General features: G+C 49.5%; 1 protein-coding gene across 1 annotated transcript; it reads right to left on the reverse strand.

Moving 5' to 3' along the window:
* Nucleotides 1-16092: 16092 nt before the first annotated feature.
* Hoxb13 (homeobox B13) lies at nucleotides 16093-18441 on the reverse strand. The gene is made up of 2 exons (XM_075942252.1): nucleotides 17734-18441; nucleotides 16093-16726 (listed from the first exon to the last, which is right to left on the reverse strand). The coding sequence occupies exons 1-2, from the start codon at nucleotides 18332-18334 to the stop codon at nucleotides 16473-16475; spliced, it is 855 nt and encodes a 284-aa protein (XP_075798367.1). The 5' UTR covers nucleotides 18335-18441; the 3' UTR covers nucleotides 16093-16472.
* Between the last annotated feature and the right edge of the window lie 2725 nt (nucleotides 18442-21166).

Genomic DNA, 21166 nt, shown 5'->3' on the forward strand with positions numbered 1-21166 from the left:
GACCATAACACAGAGAAGCCCTGTCTTGAAAAACCAAACAAAACCAACCAAACAAACAAACAAAAACTTTAGTAGAGCCAAGGATCCGGCTCAGTTGGTGGAGCGCTTGCCGGGCACGTACCAAACTCTGGATCAGATCCCCAGCTTGGCATCAATGGGGCACAATGCAACACACCTGTCACCCAGCACTCAGGAGGTGCAGGCAGGAGAATCCGAAGTTCAGGCTCATCCCAGCTACAGTGACTTAGAGGCCAGTTGGCATAGTGAAATCTTGTCACTAAGAAAGTCTTTAAAAAGGAGAGTGGCCAACTGGGCACTGTGGTGCATGTATGTTCCAGACCAGTTAGGGCTCCACGGAAGAGTCTGCCTTACGGGGGAGGACTGTGCATGTGCCTGTGTGTACATGTGTGTGCATGCAAGAACTGTCCACGGTAGAAAACTCTCTTGAACATCATTTGACACAGAAAGTATCATAACTGGGATCTCTTTAGAGGTCCGAAATGGGGAGGGAGAGGGGCTGAGAAGATGGCTCAGCAGTGAAGTATATGTGCTGTTCTTGCAGAGAACCCAGGTTAGATTCCTAGCCCACGACCAGGTACAGTTCCTGAGGAACTCAGTGCCCTCTTCTGACTCCTGCACACACCAGTCATGTATGTGGTGCACAGACACACACAGGTGTTCAAAAATATACACAACAAAGTCATTGCATTTTACTAATTATTTAATATTATTTTATGAATTATTTATTCATTTTTAGCTTTTCAAGACAAAGTTTCTCTGTGTAGCCCTGGCTGTCCTGGAACTCACTCTGTAGTTCAGGCTGGCCTTGAACACAGAGATCCTCCTGCCTCCCAAGTGCTGGGGTTAAAGGTGTGCACCACCACCACAAGGCCTAGTTAAATCTTTTTTTTTTTAAATGAAAGGGAAGCCGGGTGGTGGTGGCACACACTTTTAATCCCAGCCCTTGGGTAGCAAGGCAGGGGGATCTCTGTGAGTTTGAGGGGTTTACAAAGTGGGTTCTAGGACAGCCTGGGCTACATAGAGAAATCTTGTCTCAAAAAATAGGCAGAAAGAGAGAAAGAGAGAGGGATGGATGGAGGAAGGAGGAGAGGAGGCCACTACCTCTTTCTGTTTGTCCTCCTCAGACTTTCCAGCCACCTGGCAGTTCTTGAGAGGATGAATCCAGGTGTGACTGGAGCTCGGAGACAAGCTTCTTCAGCCTCCTTCTTAGCAGAGACGGCACCTTCAGAGCAGCCTTGGGAAACCCTCACCAAGTTGACAGCAGACATCTCAGCTCAGAGTCACACTTCCACCCAGCAGCTGTGCCAACTGTGAATGTGGGCCTGGGAAAGAGTCTAAGTGGAGACAGCATACGGGACACAGCGAGACGGCTCCGAACAAATCTTAGGGACGAAGCAAACGTCTTTATGGAGAAAGGCTTGCTTCCATCGTCCAGGTCAGCTAGGAAATGCAATGCTTCTCTCCCTGCTCACTGTGGGAGATCACACACACACACACACACACACACACACACACACACACACACACACACCACCCCTCTACTGACCAGCCCATGGGAGCCTTGTTGCTTTGAGTTAGGGAATGCCTTTGTCTCCCAGGGAGTCTCACTATTGGGAAAGGAAAACCGCTATTTCTTGGGTCTGAGGTCCAGGAAGTGGTTCCACCCAGAAAGCCAAAGGAACTACATAAGCCAACCGAGCCACCTTGCTGGCCCACAACTCTCCCAAGCCTCAAACCCCCTGACACTAGCAAACAGATGAATGGTCAGTTACTTACGTTTTTCCCATGGAAGCATAAATAGCTGTGAACTTGAGTTTGTGTTGTTTATTGAGATATTTTCTAGTGAGAGAGGACACGGAAGGAAGCTTGACTCTTTAGATGGACTGAAGAGGTCAGAGGAAGGCCCATACCTCCCAAATCTCTAGGACAAAAATTTTTTAGGGTTGAGCGGGCTAACACCTATGAAGCCAGTACTCATGAAACTGAGGCAGGAGGATTGCTTTGGGTTAAAGGCTAGCAGAGCCTACATAGTTAGTGCCAGGCCAGCCTAAGGTAGAATGAGACTTTGTCTCAGAAAAGAAAAAAAAATTATAATCGGGGCTAAATATTGAGATTTGCTCTCTAGTAGAGTGTTTTCCTGGCTTGTGCGGGTTCCTTAGCACCAATCCCCCAAACAAAAAGAAAACCCAGGGGTCTACACTACACAGACGGCTTAGAGGTTAAGAGCACATGTTGTTCTTGCAGAAGACTCAGGTTTGATTCCCAGCACCCACACCATGGCTCCCAACTGAATGTAACTCCAGTTCCTGAGGATTTGATGCCCTGTTCTGACCTTGTAGGTACCAAGCATGCACCTGTTACATATAATACATACATAGGCAAAACACACATAAAACTAATAAATCAAAACTGCAGGAAAGAAAAATCGTACTTCCCAGGCCATCTTACATAACCAAACAAATCACGTGTGTCCATGTGATCAGGCAAAAGCATGGTGAAATATCATAGCCTGTGACAGTCATGTCATATGCATGTCGCTCCCTAAGCCGGTGGTGTTGGTTCACGCCTTTAATCCCAGTACTCAAGAGGCAGAGACAGGTGGATCTCTGTGAGTTCAAGACCAGCCTAATTTACAGAGCAAGTTCCAGGACAGCCAAAGCTATTACACAGAGAAACTCTGTCTTGAAAAACCAAAACCAAAATAAACAAAACAAAAGACAGAAACCAAAATCAAACTGTGGGGACATTTTGTTATAATACAAATGACCCTTTGGCTTCATGTTTCAGGGAGATGACCAACACGATCATGTGTAAGCAATCACCTACCCAGTGTCTATGTGCTCCCTTCAAACTTTGTGTGTATATGTCTGCATGATTTATCCTGTCTATACTGGCCAGCCAGGGAGCCCCAGGGGTTCACCTGTCTCCTCCCCAACCGCCCCTGCTGCGACCATGCCTGGCATCTTCATGTGGGTTTTGGGGACCAGAGTCAGGTCTTAACACTTGCAAGATACACACACTTTACTGACTGAACCAGCCCTTCTCCCTGTTTTTGTTTTGATGTACGGTCTCGTGTAGCCATGAGAGTTAGGTAGCCAAGACCCCTTTTACCTTCGGATCCTTCTGCTATGCCTTAGGCAGCTCCTAGGCCACTCACTCACTGACAACTCCAGCCCCAACCCTAAGCATTTTAGGTGAGCTATTTACTGACCGTCTGGTGAAAACACGTGGCTCATTCTTTTCTTCTTCTTGTGGTGGTGTTGGGGATGAATTCCACAATCTTCTGGATTCTAGGCAATTGTTCAGCCACTGAGCTACAGCCTTTGTTTCCATAATATTAATTTTTTTAAATGAATGAACCCCAAGGTCACATGTTTTTATTTATTTATTTATGATATATAGTTATGTCTGCATGTACTTACTCACCAGAAGAGGGCACCAGACCTCATTATAGATGATTGTGAGTCACCATGTGGTTGCTGGGAATTGAACTCAGGACCTCTGGAAGAGCAGCCAGAAGCCAGTGCTCTTAACCTCAGAGCCATCTCTCCAACCCTATGATATTAATTCTTAACCAGGTCATTCAGCTGAGTTCCCTAAAATTTCTCTTTTACTTGGCCTAAGTGACTCGAGAAGTTTGCTAATAATTTGGGTAAGTTTTCCAAGGTCTCTTGGAAGACCAGAGAGGGTATGGAGTTTGCGACGTGTGAAACTTTCTCATCCCTACAAGATCTCCACATGGTATCTCCCCAAGTCTGTCCCCTCACCCACTGCCTGCTTCCCAGGACAGTGCAGGAAAAAGTAGGAAGCTGGAGAGTTCAGCTAGTGCAGATTCTCTTACCTCCAACAGTTAAGAACTGCCCCTTGGAGTTCGGTCAGCCTCTCCGGAGAAAGGGCAGATTCTTCCTCTGGATGTACCCCACTGCGCCACCCAATAGAAAAGATGTGGATGTCCACAGGAACACTGGAGATGCTCAGAAACATAGGAACCCAGCAGATGTAGCTAAGTTGGTAGAAAGCTTGCCTAACACGCACGAAGCGCTGGGTTTGATGCTCACAGCAACTGTGCGTGGCGGCACATCCTAGACTAAGGGGTAGAAACGGGAAGAGCAGAAGTTGGCGGTCATCCTAGTCATCAGAGTGAGTCCGAGGTCACCTCACATGCCTCAGAGGGCATTTCTCATTGAGGATATGAATTCAACCCACCAGCTCGCAGGAAGGACAGGGCTCACTCTATGAGCACTGCAGGTGCGGACCAATGAGAGAAGAGTCTCCGGAGCCAATCCAAGGCAGCAGAGCTTTGAACTGAGCTAACCCCCTAGAAGGTGGGTGTGGCCTGGAGAAGGAAGGCAGACCCTAAGGCAGCTTGGATCTAGGATGTAGCTGAAGATACAGGCCTGGGTTTTGTCTTGTTTTGCTTTCCTCTTGAATATTAAAATGGCCCCGACCGCTCTGCGTCCTAGAATCCTAGATGATGACATGAAGCTGGGAATTAGCATTCTGTTCCAAATATACAGGGCGCATTCGCTTTCGAGGTTGAAATGATGGTTTTTAATAAGCTGGCTCCAGGCACCTGTCACCAGTAATGGAAATTTTTGCCTGGGAAGATAGATCGATTCTTGTTAACAAGACCGTGAGGTGATAAATTTTCTAAGACTCTACTGAGCTTCCAAATCGGGACTCAGGAGAACAAATCCCATCTCCAGCACTAACCCTTAGGTCCCTGGTCCCTGCTGGCCATGACCTCTGACCCCAGTCAGACAGCCCATCATCTCATTGTGTTCGACTTTTGCGGGGAGTTTGGGGCCGTTTGCAGAGGCATGGCTGGATGTGACTGTGCAGTGGAAGACAACTAAGAACAACTGCAGCTGAATATCTACTGCCAGCAAATCCAGGGGATGATGAGGTCAGTAAATAGGACCTCAAAATATGCTCATCCCAGAAATCCAGGTCACTGTAATCAGGTTCTCGGGCCTGCGGACGCTTCCGTCTCCTAAATCTGACAGCCCTGGAAGGTCCACAGCTGGAGCGCCGCATAGATGACCTGATTTTTGGACCACCACCTAGCTAGCGAGGTTACATCTAGCTACTGTATAATATAGACTCTCTCATGTAAATGAGAAGATTTAGGTGCCAAAAGACAAGTTCAAGAGTAATCACAGGGCCAGTAAGGCAGGCACATACACACACATAAAAAATTTATGAACAGGCAAAACAAATCAGTGTCAGCAGAAATCCGAATTGCCGTTACCTCTGGAACATGATACTGTAAAGGAGCAAGGTAGCATGAGTAGGGGCCAGGGGATGGTCTGAACTAACCTGTGACCATGTCTGTAAATATCTCTCCACAGGCAAGTCGCACACTTAAAATTAATGTGCATAGTGTCATGCCTCAGAAAAGGACGGACGGGGGCTTTTAAAAAATAAATATGTGTGTGTGCACACATGCACACGTATGCACACGTACACATGCATGTGTGCATGTGAGCTAGGGATGTATAGTGGTATTGGGGTTGAACTTAGAGCCTCATACATGTAGGCAAGCACTCTACCAACTGAGTTGCCCCCACCAGCTCCCCTGAATTATCTTTCTTTTCAACACTGAAAGTCATTTCTGATACCCTTTCTCATAAACTTTAAAAACCCAACTTTGTCTTGAACCCTTAATGAAAATGGAGTGAGATGATGACCTAAATCATCAGGCCTGGAAAGGAATATGAGAAGCGACTTTAACAGCCACTTACAGGTGCCAAATGGGAGGTGTCCTTTTCCTTCTCCTCGGCATTAGGATAACCAAGCCCATGTTCTGCCCGTCACCAGCATCTCTAGCCACATGAGACAGTGCCAACAAGGGAGACTCGAGCCTCAAGCTCTGCTCCACTCCACTGGCTCTGGGTCATCGTTATCCCTGGAATACTATAAAACACATGCAAAAAGCCGGGCGGTGGTGGCGCACGCCTTTAATCCCAGCACTCGGGAGGCAGAGGCAGGCGGATCTCTGTGAGTTCGAGACCAGCCTGGTCTACAAGAGCTAGTGCCAGGACAGGCTCCAAAGCCACAGAGAAACCCTGTCTCGAAAAACCAAAAAAAAAAAAAAAAAAAAAAAAAAAAAAAAAAAAACACATGCAAAATGAGCCTGCAGTATCCTTCCCCTTTTGCTGAGGTGTGAACCAAGAGTCTTGGGCATGCTAAGGCAAACAGTCTTCCCCTGAGCTAATCTCCAGCCTGAATCTGGAGGTCAGGGCTAGTAGTTCTAAGGTGGGTTTATATGTATATGTGGTTAGAACCACCACTTTTATTTTACATGGCAATGTGACACCGGTCTTCTGTCTGTAAATATGACAATGTATCTTCCATTTTACCCGGCTGCACTAGCTAGGGAGCTCAAAGCCACGAGAGTAAAGCTGTACTAGGAAAAGTCCATCTGGGAACAGGAGGCCCACATTTGCAGGCTCAGAACTCAGGAGGCCAAAACAGGGGAATCAGAATTTGAGGCTAGGTTTATCTGCATAAACCCTCTATTCCACTAAAGGGGTGGGGGTGGGAGGGATGTGGGGATGGGATTCTCCACTTGCCCAGGGTTAGCACTGGTAGGGGAGGGAGAAGGCTTCTGCCGCCCGCTTGCTTCCTTCTCCCCCCTCCCTCTCCCTCTCTCTTTTCCTCTCTCTACACTAAGGGACAAATATTTACTAAAAGTAAATATTTTGATCTCTATGAAGCAAAGATAATATCCTAGTGGGGGTGAGGGCATCCAGCTTGGATTGATCTCCACCCCATTACTCAATTATTCATTTCCTCCACCTACTTCCGACCTTGCCCTCTTCCTAGGTAAACAGACCCAACCTTTGGGGGTCCCTAAAAGAGAAGTTTTAAAACCTGAGAAGCAAAAAAGCAAAAATTCTTGATGCTCCACTTAACAAATTTTTGTCTCCAGGATACATAACTGCCACTGTTACCAACATGGAGCCTCTTCATGGAGTGCTCAGAAGGGTCCCCTTTGCCGACTCCCAAGAAATACTGAGAAACTTCAACCTAATGATTTCAAAGCATTCTGTTCCAGTGAGATTCAACTCCTATCTCCCCACCAAACATATTGAGGGGGCAATTTTCTTCTTTTGAATTACTTCTGAATTTCATGAGGGGACTAGTAAAAGTTGCAGGCCAGCTAGGGCTACACAGTGGACATGCCTCAAAGAGAAAAAAATAAATAAATCTGGTAACAGTCCTAGTGCCTAACAATTAAACACAGCATTGTTTAAAGATAAAGCCCAGGGCCTTGAGCATGCTAGGTGAGCACTCTATCTGAGTTACATACCCAACAAAGAAACGCTTTGGGGACAGCACATCTGGAGGATTAAATACTGCAAAATTGTTAAAGCCAGGATTTTGAAACACAGTGACAGTGGGAAATTTTTTCAATTTAAGATTAAGTTTAAAGAGCAAAATAGCAAAAGTCACACAAAATTTGCTTTGAAATGTAGTTGTAGACAGAAAAGGGAGCAACAAAAACACAATTGAGATTAAGCTTTGAAAACTTCCATGGCAGGTTATGGAATAAGAGTTGATGGGATGGTGGCTTATGGGTTTCATTTTCTTTACAGCATTCAATACTTTTGAAAGCCTTAACGGTGCGAATGAGCAGCTCTGTCAATCGATAGAAGAAGCTGTTTTTGAATACAGGCACCACCTAAACGAATAGCATTCGAGAAATGATTTCTTACCATAAATAGTATGCAATTTAAAAGCACTATTTCGAGACTGTAACAACCTGGGAAGTTACTTAAGGCCTAGGAAACGCAAGTTTTAAAACGAGCTTGGATGCACAGCACTGCAAGTCAGCACATAGGGAAGGAAGACCAAAAGCTAGCTAGTAATGGGGGCTACAAACTGTAGACCATAGGCACCGAAAGAAGGAAGTTCTATTTGTGCGGTGGTGGTGGTGGTGGGTACGATCTCAGGAGTACATCTTTATTTTTGTTTTTCATCTTTGACTTTTTTTTAATGACCAAGAATATTGTGGGCATTTACTTTATTGTGTGCATCTTCCGGGGAAGCCCTTAGGCTAGGGTCCCCTTTCCCCTCTAAATCGGTTTCAGCAGAAATAATGGTGCCCAACACTATAAACGCCTAGCCTTGGTAAACGCCTGACATTGATAAACGTCTGGCACCGAACAAACACAAAACCATTCAAGTGCCTAATTTAAGACATTTTTCTCGCATGTAGTTTTTCCAGTTACACTAATCTGTCTCACATCGAATTATATCTCCTCCACAGCCCTGGGCTGGGGTGGGATGAGACAATAAATTAAAATTGAAAAGCTTTCTCAAAAGCACCCTCCCCGCGCAATACAACATCACAATTAGGAGCCCCCCCACACACACACACACTCCCCGGACTAGAATGAAACCAGTGGCCTGATTTCTTCGAAAGGTAAAAAAGTGGACTTGACCCTAGTGTCTCCCCACCCCTCAAACACCCAAGGTCAAGACAAAGGGCTGTCTGAATTCTTTAACGGGCCAGGAGGGCCTGGGGAGCCAAGGCTGCGAGGCAGAGGGAGGAAAAAGCCCTTTGATCCAAATAAAAGTTACAGCAGGTAACCGGGGGCTGGGGGAGGAAGAGCACCAGCAACATTTTCTGGATAATTTCTCCGGATATTTTTCTCCGGCCCTAAAATGGAAGGACCGGAAGCTTTGCATCAGTTGATGAAACCTGGTGTCTCCTTAGTGGGCTTCAGGGGGCTCCTGGAAGAGACTCTTGGGCGCGGACCCCATCCCCAGCCACGTCAGGCCGGCAGACCAGCCCGGCTATCCCCGCCCGCAGCTCTGGCAGGGCCGCCTTCTACCCCGTGTTCCACAGTCAGTAAATATCCCCCTCGTCCAGCCGTCCAGCCGCGGACACTGCCCGCCTTGGGGTTCCAGGATGAGAAATTTCTAAAACAAAATTTTAACACAATCTAACAAAACAACCACAGCTACTACCAGTTCCAAAGGCCGCTCACCAGTCCCCGGCCTCCGCTCTCAGCACGTCTCTGGCAAAGAGACGCGTTTTTTCCCGGGTCTCCCGGCTGCAACGGCCGAGATTCCCCGGCGGGAAGAGGGAGAATCCCCGTTTTCCGAGTTTCCGCGTCCAGGACCCGAGTTGCTGATAGAGCACCCGCGGGCTTAGGCGGTCGCTCTGCGAGCCGTGGAGACCCAAGCGGCGGCGTCTAGGAGGGCAAGGACCGCGCAGCAGGGTGACCCACCTCTGCGCGCTGGCTGGAGCTGTTAATCCTTTGTTGTTTATGCACGTGTTTATCTTGATCGTGGGAAAGATGTGGAGGTGGGGGTGCTGACTAACCCAAGGTAAACTACCGGGAATAGTGTTCGAGAACGGAAACGCTAGTTACGAGGACCCTAAAGAATCCGTCTCATTTGCTCTAGGGCCTCAACGGTTGGGTTTTTTACACTCAGATCCCGTACGTTTTCGCGGAAGACCAAGACTACGAGTTCCTTTAATAAAGCAACGGATGGTTTAGTGAGAGAGGCCAGGTTTCTGGCGTTTCAGGTCCTTCCAGAGCCTCATACGCTCCTCTCCCCTCCACCAGCTCGGCTTTCTTGTCGCGCTCTTGAAGGGCTAAAGGAATGTTTACAACCTGGCTCAAATTCAATGACAAAACCCTGCTTGGAGGGGGAGGGGAGTGAACTTAAACCATTGCGCCAGACAAAGGCTGCGCGCAGGGCTCCGGCTCTGGGGGTGCATAGGCTGGACTCGCCTAGGGTCGGTGAACTGAGGGCCCTTGGATGGATCCTAACTCCGCTACCCCGTGTCTGGAGCCTTAGGGTTGTTATGCAAACGCCTGCCTAAGTGGAGTAGGGATGGTCAGGGTCTGTATGAGCCAGAGGGCATCTAATCAGTGTCAGGCTTTGCCCTGGTAGCCAGGCCAATGTGAAATACCCCTTGACCTCTGTCCAGAGAGGGAGGTTTACACTGCTCTCCCGCTAGGACCTTCAGTTTCCTGCCATTTCTGAAGTTTTCCTCACGTATTTCCACTAGCCTTCGATAGTCCGAGCACCTTTCCAGGTCCTTCTGGAACAGGGTCTTTCCTGGAAAACCTCTCCAGACGCCAGCGTGTGTGTCTCAGTCCTGTTTTCCATTTGTCCTGACTGTAATAGTTTGCAAAGATGTCCCTCTGCCTCATGGTGCAGAGAACATAGATTATAGTCCTCAGGCCTGGAGGCTGAGAGCTAACAGAGAAGCTAGGCAAGGCATTGTATCCCCCAGGGGAAAGGCATTGTATCCCCCAGGTGTCTTCTCCCGAGTGGAAGCTTTGCATCCACTAGGTACTTGGATGAAAACTTGGTTCAACTAAATTGTCACGTGTTTAATCCCGTATTCACACTTAGAAAAGAGGCAGAATCTAGGGTGTTTGGAATGCATATACCCTCGGTTACCTGGAATAGAGAGTTCCAGAAAGAAGCAGGTGTTTGTCACTGTCTAGGGAGAAGTTGGTTGGGAATAGGAAAGAGCCTGGACCTCCTGTTCTGTCAGCTGGGAAAGACCCAGAACTCAGAAGGTAAAAGGTATCCCACCCACCCCGCCCCTTGGGACCCAGATCCTGCCGACACAAACTAACTCACATTGTCTTCTCAATTTCTTTATTTTACAAAGCCTCATTCAGTAGGGCGGTTCAAGGTGGAGGGCAATAGTTCCGAGGGACAGCAGAGAAGCCCCGTGATGGTTGTTGTTGTTTGAAGAGGTTATTAGCAAGTCACCAGCCGGCAAATGAACTTGCTCACCCAAAACTGTTAGCAGCAGATCCGAGGAGGTGAGCAGCCCCACAATGCCCCATGATGCTCCAGTACAGAAAGGATTCAGCACTTGAGGCTGGCCCTGCCTGTGATGGCATCCCTTGGAGTGGCTCTTCAGAAGCTCCCACAGGAACCTCTGAGAGAGCACTGGGGACGGGAAGGGAGCCTCTCCCAGAGGATAGATGCCACACTCTCCTCTTGCTTTTTGTTAACGCTGAGTTGGTTAGTAAATAATTGTCCTTGCTAACTTTTGCCTAGCTTTCAATGCAGGTATAAAATGTTTTAAATAAAAATTCTAACATTAAAAATATTAATGTTTTTCCTTGCCAAGATTCCATCCAGTCAAAGACAAACATAAGGCAACGTGCCTGGGTTACTGACCAGCAAGCCTGTCCCTAGCCCAAACCAAGGATGTCCCGCATACTTCGAAGCATTTTCTTAGTCACTTTCAGCCCAAATACTATCTTTCTCTTCAAACCCCAGCAAGATGTCCCTGACAGGCTGCCTCTGGGAGAAGTTTTGGGCCTTCCCCCTTATTGCAGAGACCTCCAATGTCCCCGAACTCTTGAGCAACATTCTTGCAGGACTTCTAGAGACAGGTCCCAGGTTGATACATAGGAAACTCTCTCAACCCATGTGTTAGTTTACCTTAATAAAAAGAGAAGCTCTTGGAAGTAGGAAAGGGGGTGTGTATGAATAACACTCTTGACCCACTCAGAAAAGGCGGTGATGGGGATCCAGTTGCTTCTAGGCCCCGAATTCTGCGTACATCTGCCCGAAGACTTCAGCCTTCCAGGGCGATTTGCGTTCCTTAAGGCTTGGACAGGAACCTGAGCTGCTCCGGGTGCCCTGCTCCTTTCTAAGTCTGGGACGAGGCTAAATCAGCGGCGCTCCACCTATTCATAGCTTCTCCAAGAAATTTGGAAAATCTCGGTAGGATTCCCCAGGTCTGTGGCCATTTTGGGCAGCGGCTCCCAGCAGGTCTCCGATGGCTCTGAGATTACTCGCCACCGCCAGCCCCAACTTGGCCTCCTTTCTGAGACCAGAGGAGTGCGCCCCCCCCCTTCTTCACTCACCTCCCCCCCCCCCGCTCTCCCTGTAAAGCATTTAGTAGAGTGGGGGTGGAGGGAATGGAGACCACCAGCCTGGATCTTCAAGTTCAATGGCAAAGTCCCTGACCCGCCCCACAGACTGAGCTCCCGGCAGTGACTCCCTTCCTCTTCCCATAATTCTGGGGGCTACTGCATTCTTTTGCTGCCCCTCCTGTCTCAGAGGCAATTTAGGGGAGCCTAGGGGTAACGACGGCATTCTTTCTTTCACGTCTCCAACCACTCGGTGCCCTTCCCCCCAGCCCCCATAACTGTTAGCCAGGAAAGGAAGACAGGCTGGCAACTGTTCCCCATTGGATGTTTTAAATCTCTCGGCGAGTCCCAGTCAGAGCCCGGAGTGGGGAGGGTGCCCCGCTCTTGGGCGGGAGAGGTGGGCGGCTCCTGGTCTTTCCCCTCTCCTGCCCAGAGACTGTTCAGGTGGGTGAGCATATGGAATAAATGTCTTTCAAAATCAACTGAAATCGCCTCCCTCCGTCTCTTCCACCACAGCCCGCCAGGGCGCTTTATGGGAAATTGACGGTAACAAGTTCATTTATTTAATCCGAGATTGTAGCTCTGGGCTTTCTATAAGACAGGACTAGAGTGGGGGTGGGGCACGGTTCCCCCCCTCGCCCGAAAGAAACCTAATTAAAGTGCAGCGTTTAGAACCTTGAATAAAACGTTAATGAAGGAGAAGAGGGGAGCCGGAGCCCGCTCTGCGTTGGGGGAGGGGAGCCAGCAACCCTTCCGAGATGGTGGGAGCATGCTAAGGCTACCCTTGAGCAAACCCTAGTAGGGGAACCTGGAGGAGAGGGCAAATAAATTTTCATTCCGCGGCAAACCTACCAGCCTTCACCCACCTCCCGCAACCCCCCAACCCCCCGGAAGTATTTGCCAGCTGGCGTAAAAAGCCGGAACTTGGGAGTCATCCTCGGCTTTGCTGCGGCTGGGACCTAGATTCAAAAGAGCTTCCGGAAATCCTGATGCTACACTTACCGCTATCCCATCATCGGATCCCTAGAGGCCTAATATAACCCACCTGCTTAGTAGTTAAAAGTGATATTAGTGCCGGGGACGGTGTAGACGGAGAAGCTACATTCGGATCCGATTTCGTTGCTGCCTGAAACTCTCCGCTGGAGGAACTAACATGGGTGGAAGGGGAGGAAGGGTATATAGAGTAAAATTATACCTTGTTGATGAAAAGGCTCCCCGGCCATTTTCCGGGAAAAATGTGTTCCGCGGCAACCGTTTGCCCTTTGGTAGTGTTGTCTGAAACTGCGGGCACACATTTTCCTCCGTGTTTTAAGAAAGGAAGAAAATCTCTTGTAGCTTCGAGTATCCCTTACTGAAAAGGAAACGGCGGCAGGTGAATCAGGGTAGACACGGCATTTTGTTGTATTTTACACATAAATCACTGAGCGATATCGATGTCGGTGATGGCTGGGAATAATTCACTTCATAAAATATGTTTGGGGAAGGGTTCCCTAAAATGATTTAGTACAAAACGAAATTAAATATGTTTTGCCTAGGTTCCAAGCAAATAAGAGGGAAAAATAGGAAACCCGCCGCAAGCGGTTATGGTTGTAAGCTGAATTTATTATTCTCCTGTAACCGACAGATGGACGGAATGTAGCCGGTGCCCGTGGCCTTGTCCTCTTCGCCATTCCTGCTCTCTCCTCCGGGACTTATACATCCGCTGGAATTCCTGACGTCTTCGAGTTCTGAAGCTTTCACGTGCCTAGAACTTTCGGAGGTCCCGGGCATTAGCACGCCGGAAGCTGGGGGTTCAAGGGGGGTGGTGGTGATGAAAGCCTCCGGCGGCCGGCCGGTTTCCTGAAATAGCAAATGTCTACCGGAAGGGGGAGCGCTTGTCTTCTTAATAGTTCAAACATGGTGGAACAAATCACTTAAAACCCCCAAATCTTTTGTCTGTTCTGAAGTTAGTATCATGGAAAAGTAAAGGAGCTCTGAAATTTTAAACCCCTTCGGGCGGAATGGTGGTGGCGTTAGAGCCTGGGAGTCCAGAACCTTCACCCGCCCAGGACTCTTGAGCCATCTGTTCCTTGAGATGGCTGTCAGTCTTGCAGCTTTCTTCCCGATCTGAGTGGGGTGGGGGGGTTCACATTCCTCAGTGCTGCCTCACACTTCCCACATTCCCATCACACCCTTTATGAAGTTGGTCAGGGAAGGGTCTGCTCACTTCGGTCAGGTTTAGGATGACATGACAGAGTTAAGGACCTATCATTTCAAAAGCTATCCCAGCCAGGCGGTAGTGGCCCAAGCCTTTAATGCCAGCATTCAGAGGCAGGCAGATCTCTGTGAGTTAAAGACCAGCTTGGTCTACGAGTTCCAGGAAAATCAGGACTATGCAAAGAGAAACCCTGTCTCAGAAAAACAAAACAAACAAACAAGCATAGCTACCCCAAAGTAGCTTCTAGTGAGGAAGATGGAAGGTGAGGAGGACCCGAGCAGAGTCCATAACCTAACCTGGGGGCTTAGACTGGACCATGGCGGGAATAGGAAGAACTTTCCAGTCACAATGGATTTCTGCCTACATTTCTGAGGGCACACACATTCTGTCACCCAAGAAGCAGAGGTGGTGTCTCTCTCCCTCCTTTCCCCCAGTCTTGACTTTTGAAGATGAAGGTGGAGGAAGAGGAAGAGGAGAAGAAAACATGGTTTAACGTAGCTTGAACTGACCTGAAATTCACTCTGCCCTGCTGGCTTCAACTCAGCCTTTCTGCAATCCTCCTGCCTCAGCATCCCGCAACTAGACTTAGAGTCGTCTACCACCATGCCTAACTCCTAGCTCCTTTTTGGCAAACATTTAGAAGAATTTGAGCAGCTTCCCCCCTGACCCCCATGCCATTTTCCTGAGAGAGGAGCCAGGGCTGAAATCCCACCAGACCACATGAGGACGCGCTGCAGAGACTTACTCATGGCTTCTTGGAGAACCATAAATGCTTGTTGGATAGGGAAACCCATGACTACGTGGGTCACTACCCACTACTAGATAGCTACTCAACTCAATGCCACCACATCAGTCCAGTAGCTTCTTGGAACTTCAGGAATGGCACTGGATTACAGAGAGCCTCCACTCAGACCAAGGTTTGGAATGAAAGAGGTAACCTCCTGGCTCTGCTGAGCAGGGCCCTGTTTAGCTCTACCCCACAGTGGGCCCATGGACATCGCGAAGGAAACCCTCCCTCCATGTCTATCTCCTGGTGCTGCTTCTGAAAATAGTCTCTAGGTTTTCCAGGGTTTTGTATTATGTCCTGGTCATTGGTGCCATCAGGCAACTTGTATTCAGGGATTCCAGACCCAGGCAATGAAAAAGCAAAAATGTCTGAGAACACTTTGGCATCGGGTGCCCAAAGTTCCTCCAGGCTAATCCTGGTTCTCTTACTTTTTCCAGTTGCTGTCCTTTTACATAAACATAAAAACAAACAAATAAAAAGTCTTCCCTTTCTTCCAGGCCTACCCAGGGCAGAGAAGCTCCTCATCTGTTAAAGAGAGGTGACCAGGGAAAGGAAGGCGGGGAAGGGGGCCACCCATTATTTTCTGTTGTTTTTTTTTTCTTGTTCCACATTCTAGTGTTTAATCAAAAGCCCCAAAGATAACTTGGATCACTGCCCTCTCCTGTAACCGTTGGGCCTGAAAGGAGTCCTGACAACAGAAAACCACATATGACTCTTGCATGTGGCTCCTGAACGCCCAACAAATCTTGATTGAGTCAGGACTACCAGGAGAGCCCTCATCTCTCATTTCCAAAAGAAGTGGAGTTTGAGACAGTGTCCAAGTGGTTGGTTAACTGTCTCGGCAAGTCCTCTCTTTGAATTCAGTTCTGGTGGTTCTGATCCAATCAGGTCGGTCACTGGTCTCATTTTCACAGGACTGCAAAAATCTCAGCATTTGGGATGGGAGCTTCCCACTGGGTACACAGCCTAAGAGGTTGGCAGGGAAAGCGAGACCACAGGAGGTGGGCAGGGAGGAGGGAGAAGCATCCATTGTTACCATGGTCTGTCCTGCTCAGCTGTCATCTTAGAAAAATGCTAGCTGGGCACAGCATGCACACCTCCGAAGGACGAATCTGCCTTTGTCCCCACCTCATTCTCCCCACCCCACACACAGCCATTGGCATGGGGGCTGGGTGTACACGGAAAAGGGTTTGAGAGGAAATTGCCCTACAAAAAGATCTTCTTCCATATTTATTCACAATTAGCGCAACTCATGAAAGCGGGCTCTAAGCGCTCTACAGAGCTCTAGATAGAAAACATGAAACTTATAATTATCGTGGCAACTAGTGCTGGTTATGAGATTATCACTGCCGTTAGGATGAATGATTAATTATGACTGACACAGGTTCTCTGGAACCCGGGTGGAGTGGACTGTCATTCCAGGCCTCCTGGTACATGCAGGGTAGCCCCTGAGGAACAGTCCGTAACTCAGTAGCCTGCTAAAGGTGACATCTCTTGGGGTTCCTCAGCCGAGTTGAGTCCTCTGCCAGTCCCGACCCTGGCGGGCTCCCAGTTTCTCCAAGACAAACCCTTATCCGCTGCCCACCCCCTCTGGCGTTCACGGAGTAGCGCCTGTCTTGACCTTGGCCAGAACTTTCTTCTCCTTGACCCGGCGGTTCTGAAACCAGATGGTGATCTGGCGTTCAGAGAGACTGGTGGCTGCGGAGATCTTGCGCCTCTTGTCCTTGGTGATGAACTTGTTGGCCGCATACTCGCGCTCCAGCTCCCGCAACTGCCCCTTGCTATAGGGAATGCGTTTTTTGCGGCCTCGGCGGAAGGCACAACCGTCAGGAGGGTGCTGGGTGTTGGGCTCTGCGTGGTGCGAAAAGGAGGGAGGGAAAGGCACGCTTAATCCCCTCTCTGGTGCGAAACCAAGCAGACCCAGGCCCTGCAAGCCTCAGGCTACAGGCTACGTCATCCTGCAGGCGCTTCCTGATTATCCTAAGGGTGGGCCCAGCTCCCCCAAAGCACACGGGGACACTGCTGGAGTCCGCCTGGTTCTCTGATCGCCCCCGAAGCATTTGTCCCTGCCGGCCATCCCCACCATCATCGCTACCCTCACACAGGAAGTGTGCACACACACACACACACCCTCTCAGGTTTTTGTCCACAGCCACACAGTCTACTCTCATTTTTGGAATCGGCCACTACTACAGATCCCACTGGCAAATTACATAGAGGAGAAAATAGGTTTATGTGCCCCCCCCCACTCAATACACACACACACACATACTCTCACTCTCTCTCTCTCTCTCTCTCTCTCTCTCTCACACACACACACACACACACACACACACACTCAAGGAACACACCCTTCAATACACCACCCAGTCAAGAAAAGCCTAAATTTTTCCTTTCAAAATTGAAACCTCATCTAAGAAAGCAAGTGGTTGTATTCTCTAGGAACACCAGGCACCCACCCCATCTCTCGATGTCACCCTCAAAGCCACCGGATTATGTCATTTGGCCTTAGTGTCGAATTAATCTAGGGTTGTCCTGGGACACTCAGGCCCCAGTCAACAGTAGAGACCCAAGGTTCTCCCAACATATATTTATTGAAAGGCTGATCCAGGAGCCTCAGGAGTAAGAGAAAGAGTGGCCACTCTCAAGCTCCAGCTAGCGCCCTACTGAGGCCCCTCATTCTGACCCCTCTGAGACCCCCATCCAGGCCCTCTAGCTATCTGGACCCTCCTTCAAAGTCCTAATGAGCAACCCAAGGAACCCCAGGCTCCTCCTCACCAGCTCCAAGTCTCCCTCCTTCCAAACAAGTGCCAGCATAGCCCATGCTCAGAGCCAAGGGGAACAAGAGCAGAAGTTACCTGCAAATGTTGCTTTCCAGAAAGGACCCGGTGGGTTCTGTTCACCTTGGCAGCACATCTGGCTGTTCCAGCCACCGGCCAGGGCCCAGGGCTGGTAACTGTCCACAGGAAGCAGAGAGTCGTGGCGAGGCTCCCCAGGGGCTCCCAGGGTCTGCACCACAGACACATCCAGGTAACTGGCCATAGGCTGGTAAGGTCCAGGGTAGCCCGGATAGAAGGCAAACTCGGTGGGACGGCTGGGGTACTCCTCCCCAGACGCAGGAGTTTCCGAAGGGTAGGTGGCCAGGGTGGCCGTCTGGGCACAGGGTTTCAGTGAGCTCCTGGACACTCGGCAAGAGTAGTACCCGCCTCCAAAGTAGCCATAAGGCACGGGAGCTGGAGATGCCCCCTGGGGGACCCCAGGACAAGGGTGGCATTGCTTTGGTGGCTCTGCAGAGCCTGGCAGATCCAGGGGGGCATAGTTGACAGTTGGCATCAGCGTTGGCGCCGCGGGATGGTTAGCCAGTGGGGAGTGGGCGACTAGATTCCGGCTCCCTCCGGGTCCCAGCAAGCCTTCGATATCTTTGGCTCCGTCCAAGGTGGCATAATTGCCGGGCTCCATGGGGCCGATGATGATCCGCTCATGGGGAGCCGAGGGTGGGGATTCTAGGGGGCACCCAGCTTGCTCTTCCCACCCAGGCCAGGGGAATCCTAAGCGTTTTAAATCGCTCCCAGCTCACAGGTCGTCTGCATTGCCTGGCAGGGCCGTCTTGACGCAAGAGACGCTGGAGCCGGGGCGCTCATGCTGATTGGCTGTGGCCTAGGAGAGAAGCTCATAAAATCCTCCCCGCAGAAATTGCAGGGGGAGAGGGGAACAGGGTGTCCGGCTCCGCCTCCTCTCTTCTCCTTCTCTCCGTCTGTTTCTATCTCTGTCTGCTCTCTCTCTCTCTCTCTCTCTCTCTCTCTCTCTCTCTCTCTCTCTCTCTCTCTCTCTCTGCCTGGCTCTCTGTCTTCTGCATTTTGGCAGGTTTAACGAGGGAATAAAAAGCTCTCCCAATAAAGTGTCCATCTCCTGGTGATGGCGGGGCGGGGGAGTCGGGGGGAAAGGGCCTCCTCAAAGGATAACCGGGAATGTTTCTGAGTAAGAGGGAAACTGTAATGAGAACTATAGGCATCAGGAAGCTCTTTGCTTTGGGTCCTGGGTTCTAGTAAGTCCCTCCAGTCCTGAATGCGCCTGTGCCTGCAAGGTCCCTTCCCTAGGGACCCTGCCTAGCCACAGTCCTGAAGGCTCTGGAGGCACCAATGGGGTGAGGCGGAGCCAAGAAACTGGGAACCCGAAGAAGCAAGGAGCGCAGAAAAACGTGCACTCCACAGCCCAGGCACGCAATGTCCGGATCTGAAGGGGAAATGGAGCCTCTAGATGTCTGGGAAGGGGGTCTGGATTTCCGTTTAAGGATAGAGAAGGAGACCAAGAGACAGGAGCACACAGGGCTTTACTTGAAAGAATATACTAAGGGTGGGATAGAGGGGCAGGAGGGAGGAGCAGAGGGAACGAGGGGGGAGAGAGAGGGAAAAATGGGGAGGGGGAGGACAAGATTTTATTTCCCTTTTCAGGGATCTGCTGTCTGGGGAAGCCAAGGCTGGCTGCGTGGCTGTGAAAGAGCTGCGGGGATCCTGTGGGGCCTTTCTGCTTTTTGGTCTATAGCAGGAAGCCCTATAGCCCAGGAAGTCAAGAAACTGACCCTGGGCCCTTCACATTACCACACAATTGAGGGGCTAGATAGCTCAGAACCCTGGCTGCCTCGGGCGGGCTTTGAATTTCCTTGGAAGCTAAAGAAAGAGCAGAGGTGTCCCAAACGCTAGCATCCCCCAGGCCCCTCTGTTGGGGCCTATTGTGCTGTGGGTTCAAACAGCTTGTTATACAAATCTGCCTTGAAATATTATCCTTTTTCCTACATCACTCCCACACGAATTCCTACATTTTCTAGTTTTCTAAAAACTCTCAGGGTTTTTTTTTTTCCTGCAGAAAATTTGAACTTTTCTATTACACCAAGGGTTTGGTTGCAATAAGCCCTTCTTAAACTCTGGGTGGGCTAAGCCCACGCTATCACCAGCCTGAACTTGAACTTGCAGGAAAAGGCCTAGGAAAGTCAGAATTGCTCCCAATGGTCGGCCTGTCGTGTCCTGGAGATCACTCTCAACAAACATTGCTAGTAATTGGCACCGAGCACAGAAACCTTGGCTGATTTTTATCACACCCGAAAACAGGAAAGAAAAGAAAGGTGTCTCTTCACTGCTAATCACGACACGTAGAAACACCAAGACTTTCTCACAGCTTTTCAGGTTTTTTCCCCAAGGCAGAGTTCTGGTTTTTAGCTTTCGCTAGGCAGAGACACCTCTAGCTGCCAGAATGTAGAAAACGTGGTGGCGCATGCATTTGACCCCAGTGCGAGGGAGGCAGAGGCAGGGACATCTCTGAGTAGGCCAGCTTGATCTACAGAGTGTGTTCCAGGACAGCCAGGGTTACACAAAGAAACCCTGTCTTGGGGTGAGGGGAGGAGATACGTGTTGCTGATGGAACATGGGTGGACCCCTAAATTAAAAAAAATCATAGCCATATTCTGGGCACAAAGGAAAATTTATGTCCATCAGGGGGTATGTTCTAAGGCTTTCCTCAGCAGGTGGCTGAAACTCTATTAATATTCAGAGGATTTGCACGACCCCAGGAAGCAAAGGCATGCAAATTCTCACTGCGCTTCTTAGCGGAGGCCAGCCTCAAACTCCAGTTGTAGCTGAAGATATTGCAATCCTGATCTCCCTGCTGCCTTCCCCGTGCTGTGGGATTATAAGAATGAAATATCTTACTTCTTTTACTCCCTCCCTCCCCCAGTGTGTGGAATTGAACCCAGAACCTCGCCTCGTACATGCTAGGTAAGCATTCTATCCGTGAGCTACGTCCCCGCTGGGTCCCACGTTTTAAAAAAGAAAGAAGAATCAGAGTGGTACCTTGTGCTAGGTCTGTCGTGGTGTTGTCCGTAGGACCTCAAAACGGGAAACTAGTCAAATCCCATCAATGGTGGCATAGGCAAGGAACCCGAGCTGGCGTTAAGCATGGGGATTAAAAAACCAGCAAATCACTGCTAAATTCAACGTGGGCGAGTTCCACTATTCTGTGAGTGGAAGAAGCCAGGCATAAAAGAAGTCTGTATGATTCCATGTCAACATGGTTCATGATTCTGAATAGTGACTGAGGCCAGAAGAGACATGAGCCAGGGGAAGGGTCTGGAGACCTTCAAGGGCTCTAGAAATGTTATCTCAATGTGGACGCTGGTTATGTGGGTATGTTCGCTTTGTAAAAACCCACCAAGCTGCATGCTTGAGATTTCCGCACTCCCCCCCGCCCGGTTATATCTCAATTTATGAAGAAAAATAATTAAACAAAAAATGGATTCAT

Source organism: Microtus pennsylvanicus, chromosome 11 (assembly GCF_037038515.1).
Source record: "Microtus pennsylvanicus isolate mMicPen1 chromosome 11, mMicPen1.hap1, whole genome shotgun sequence".
NCBI classification, from domain to species: domain Eukaryota; kingdom Metazoa; phylum Chordata; class Mammalia; order Rodentia; family Cricetidae; genus Microtus; species Microtus pennsylvanicus.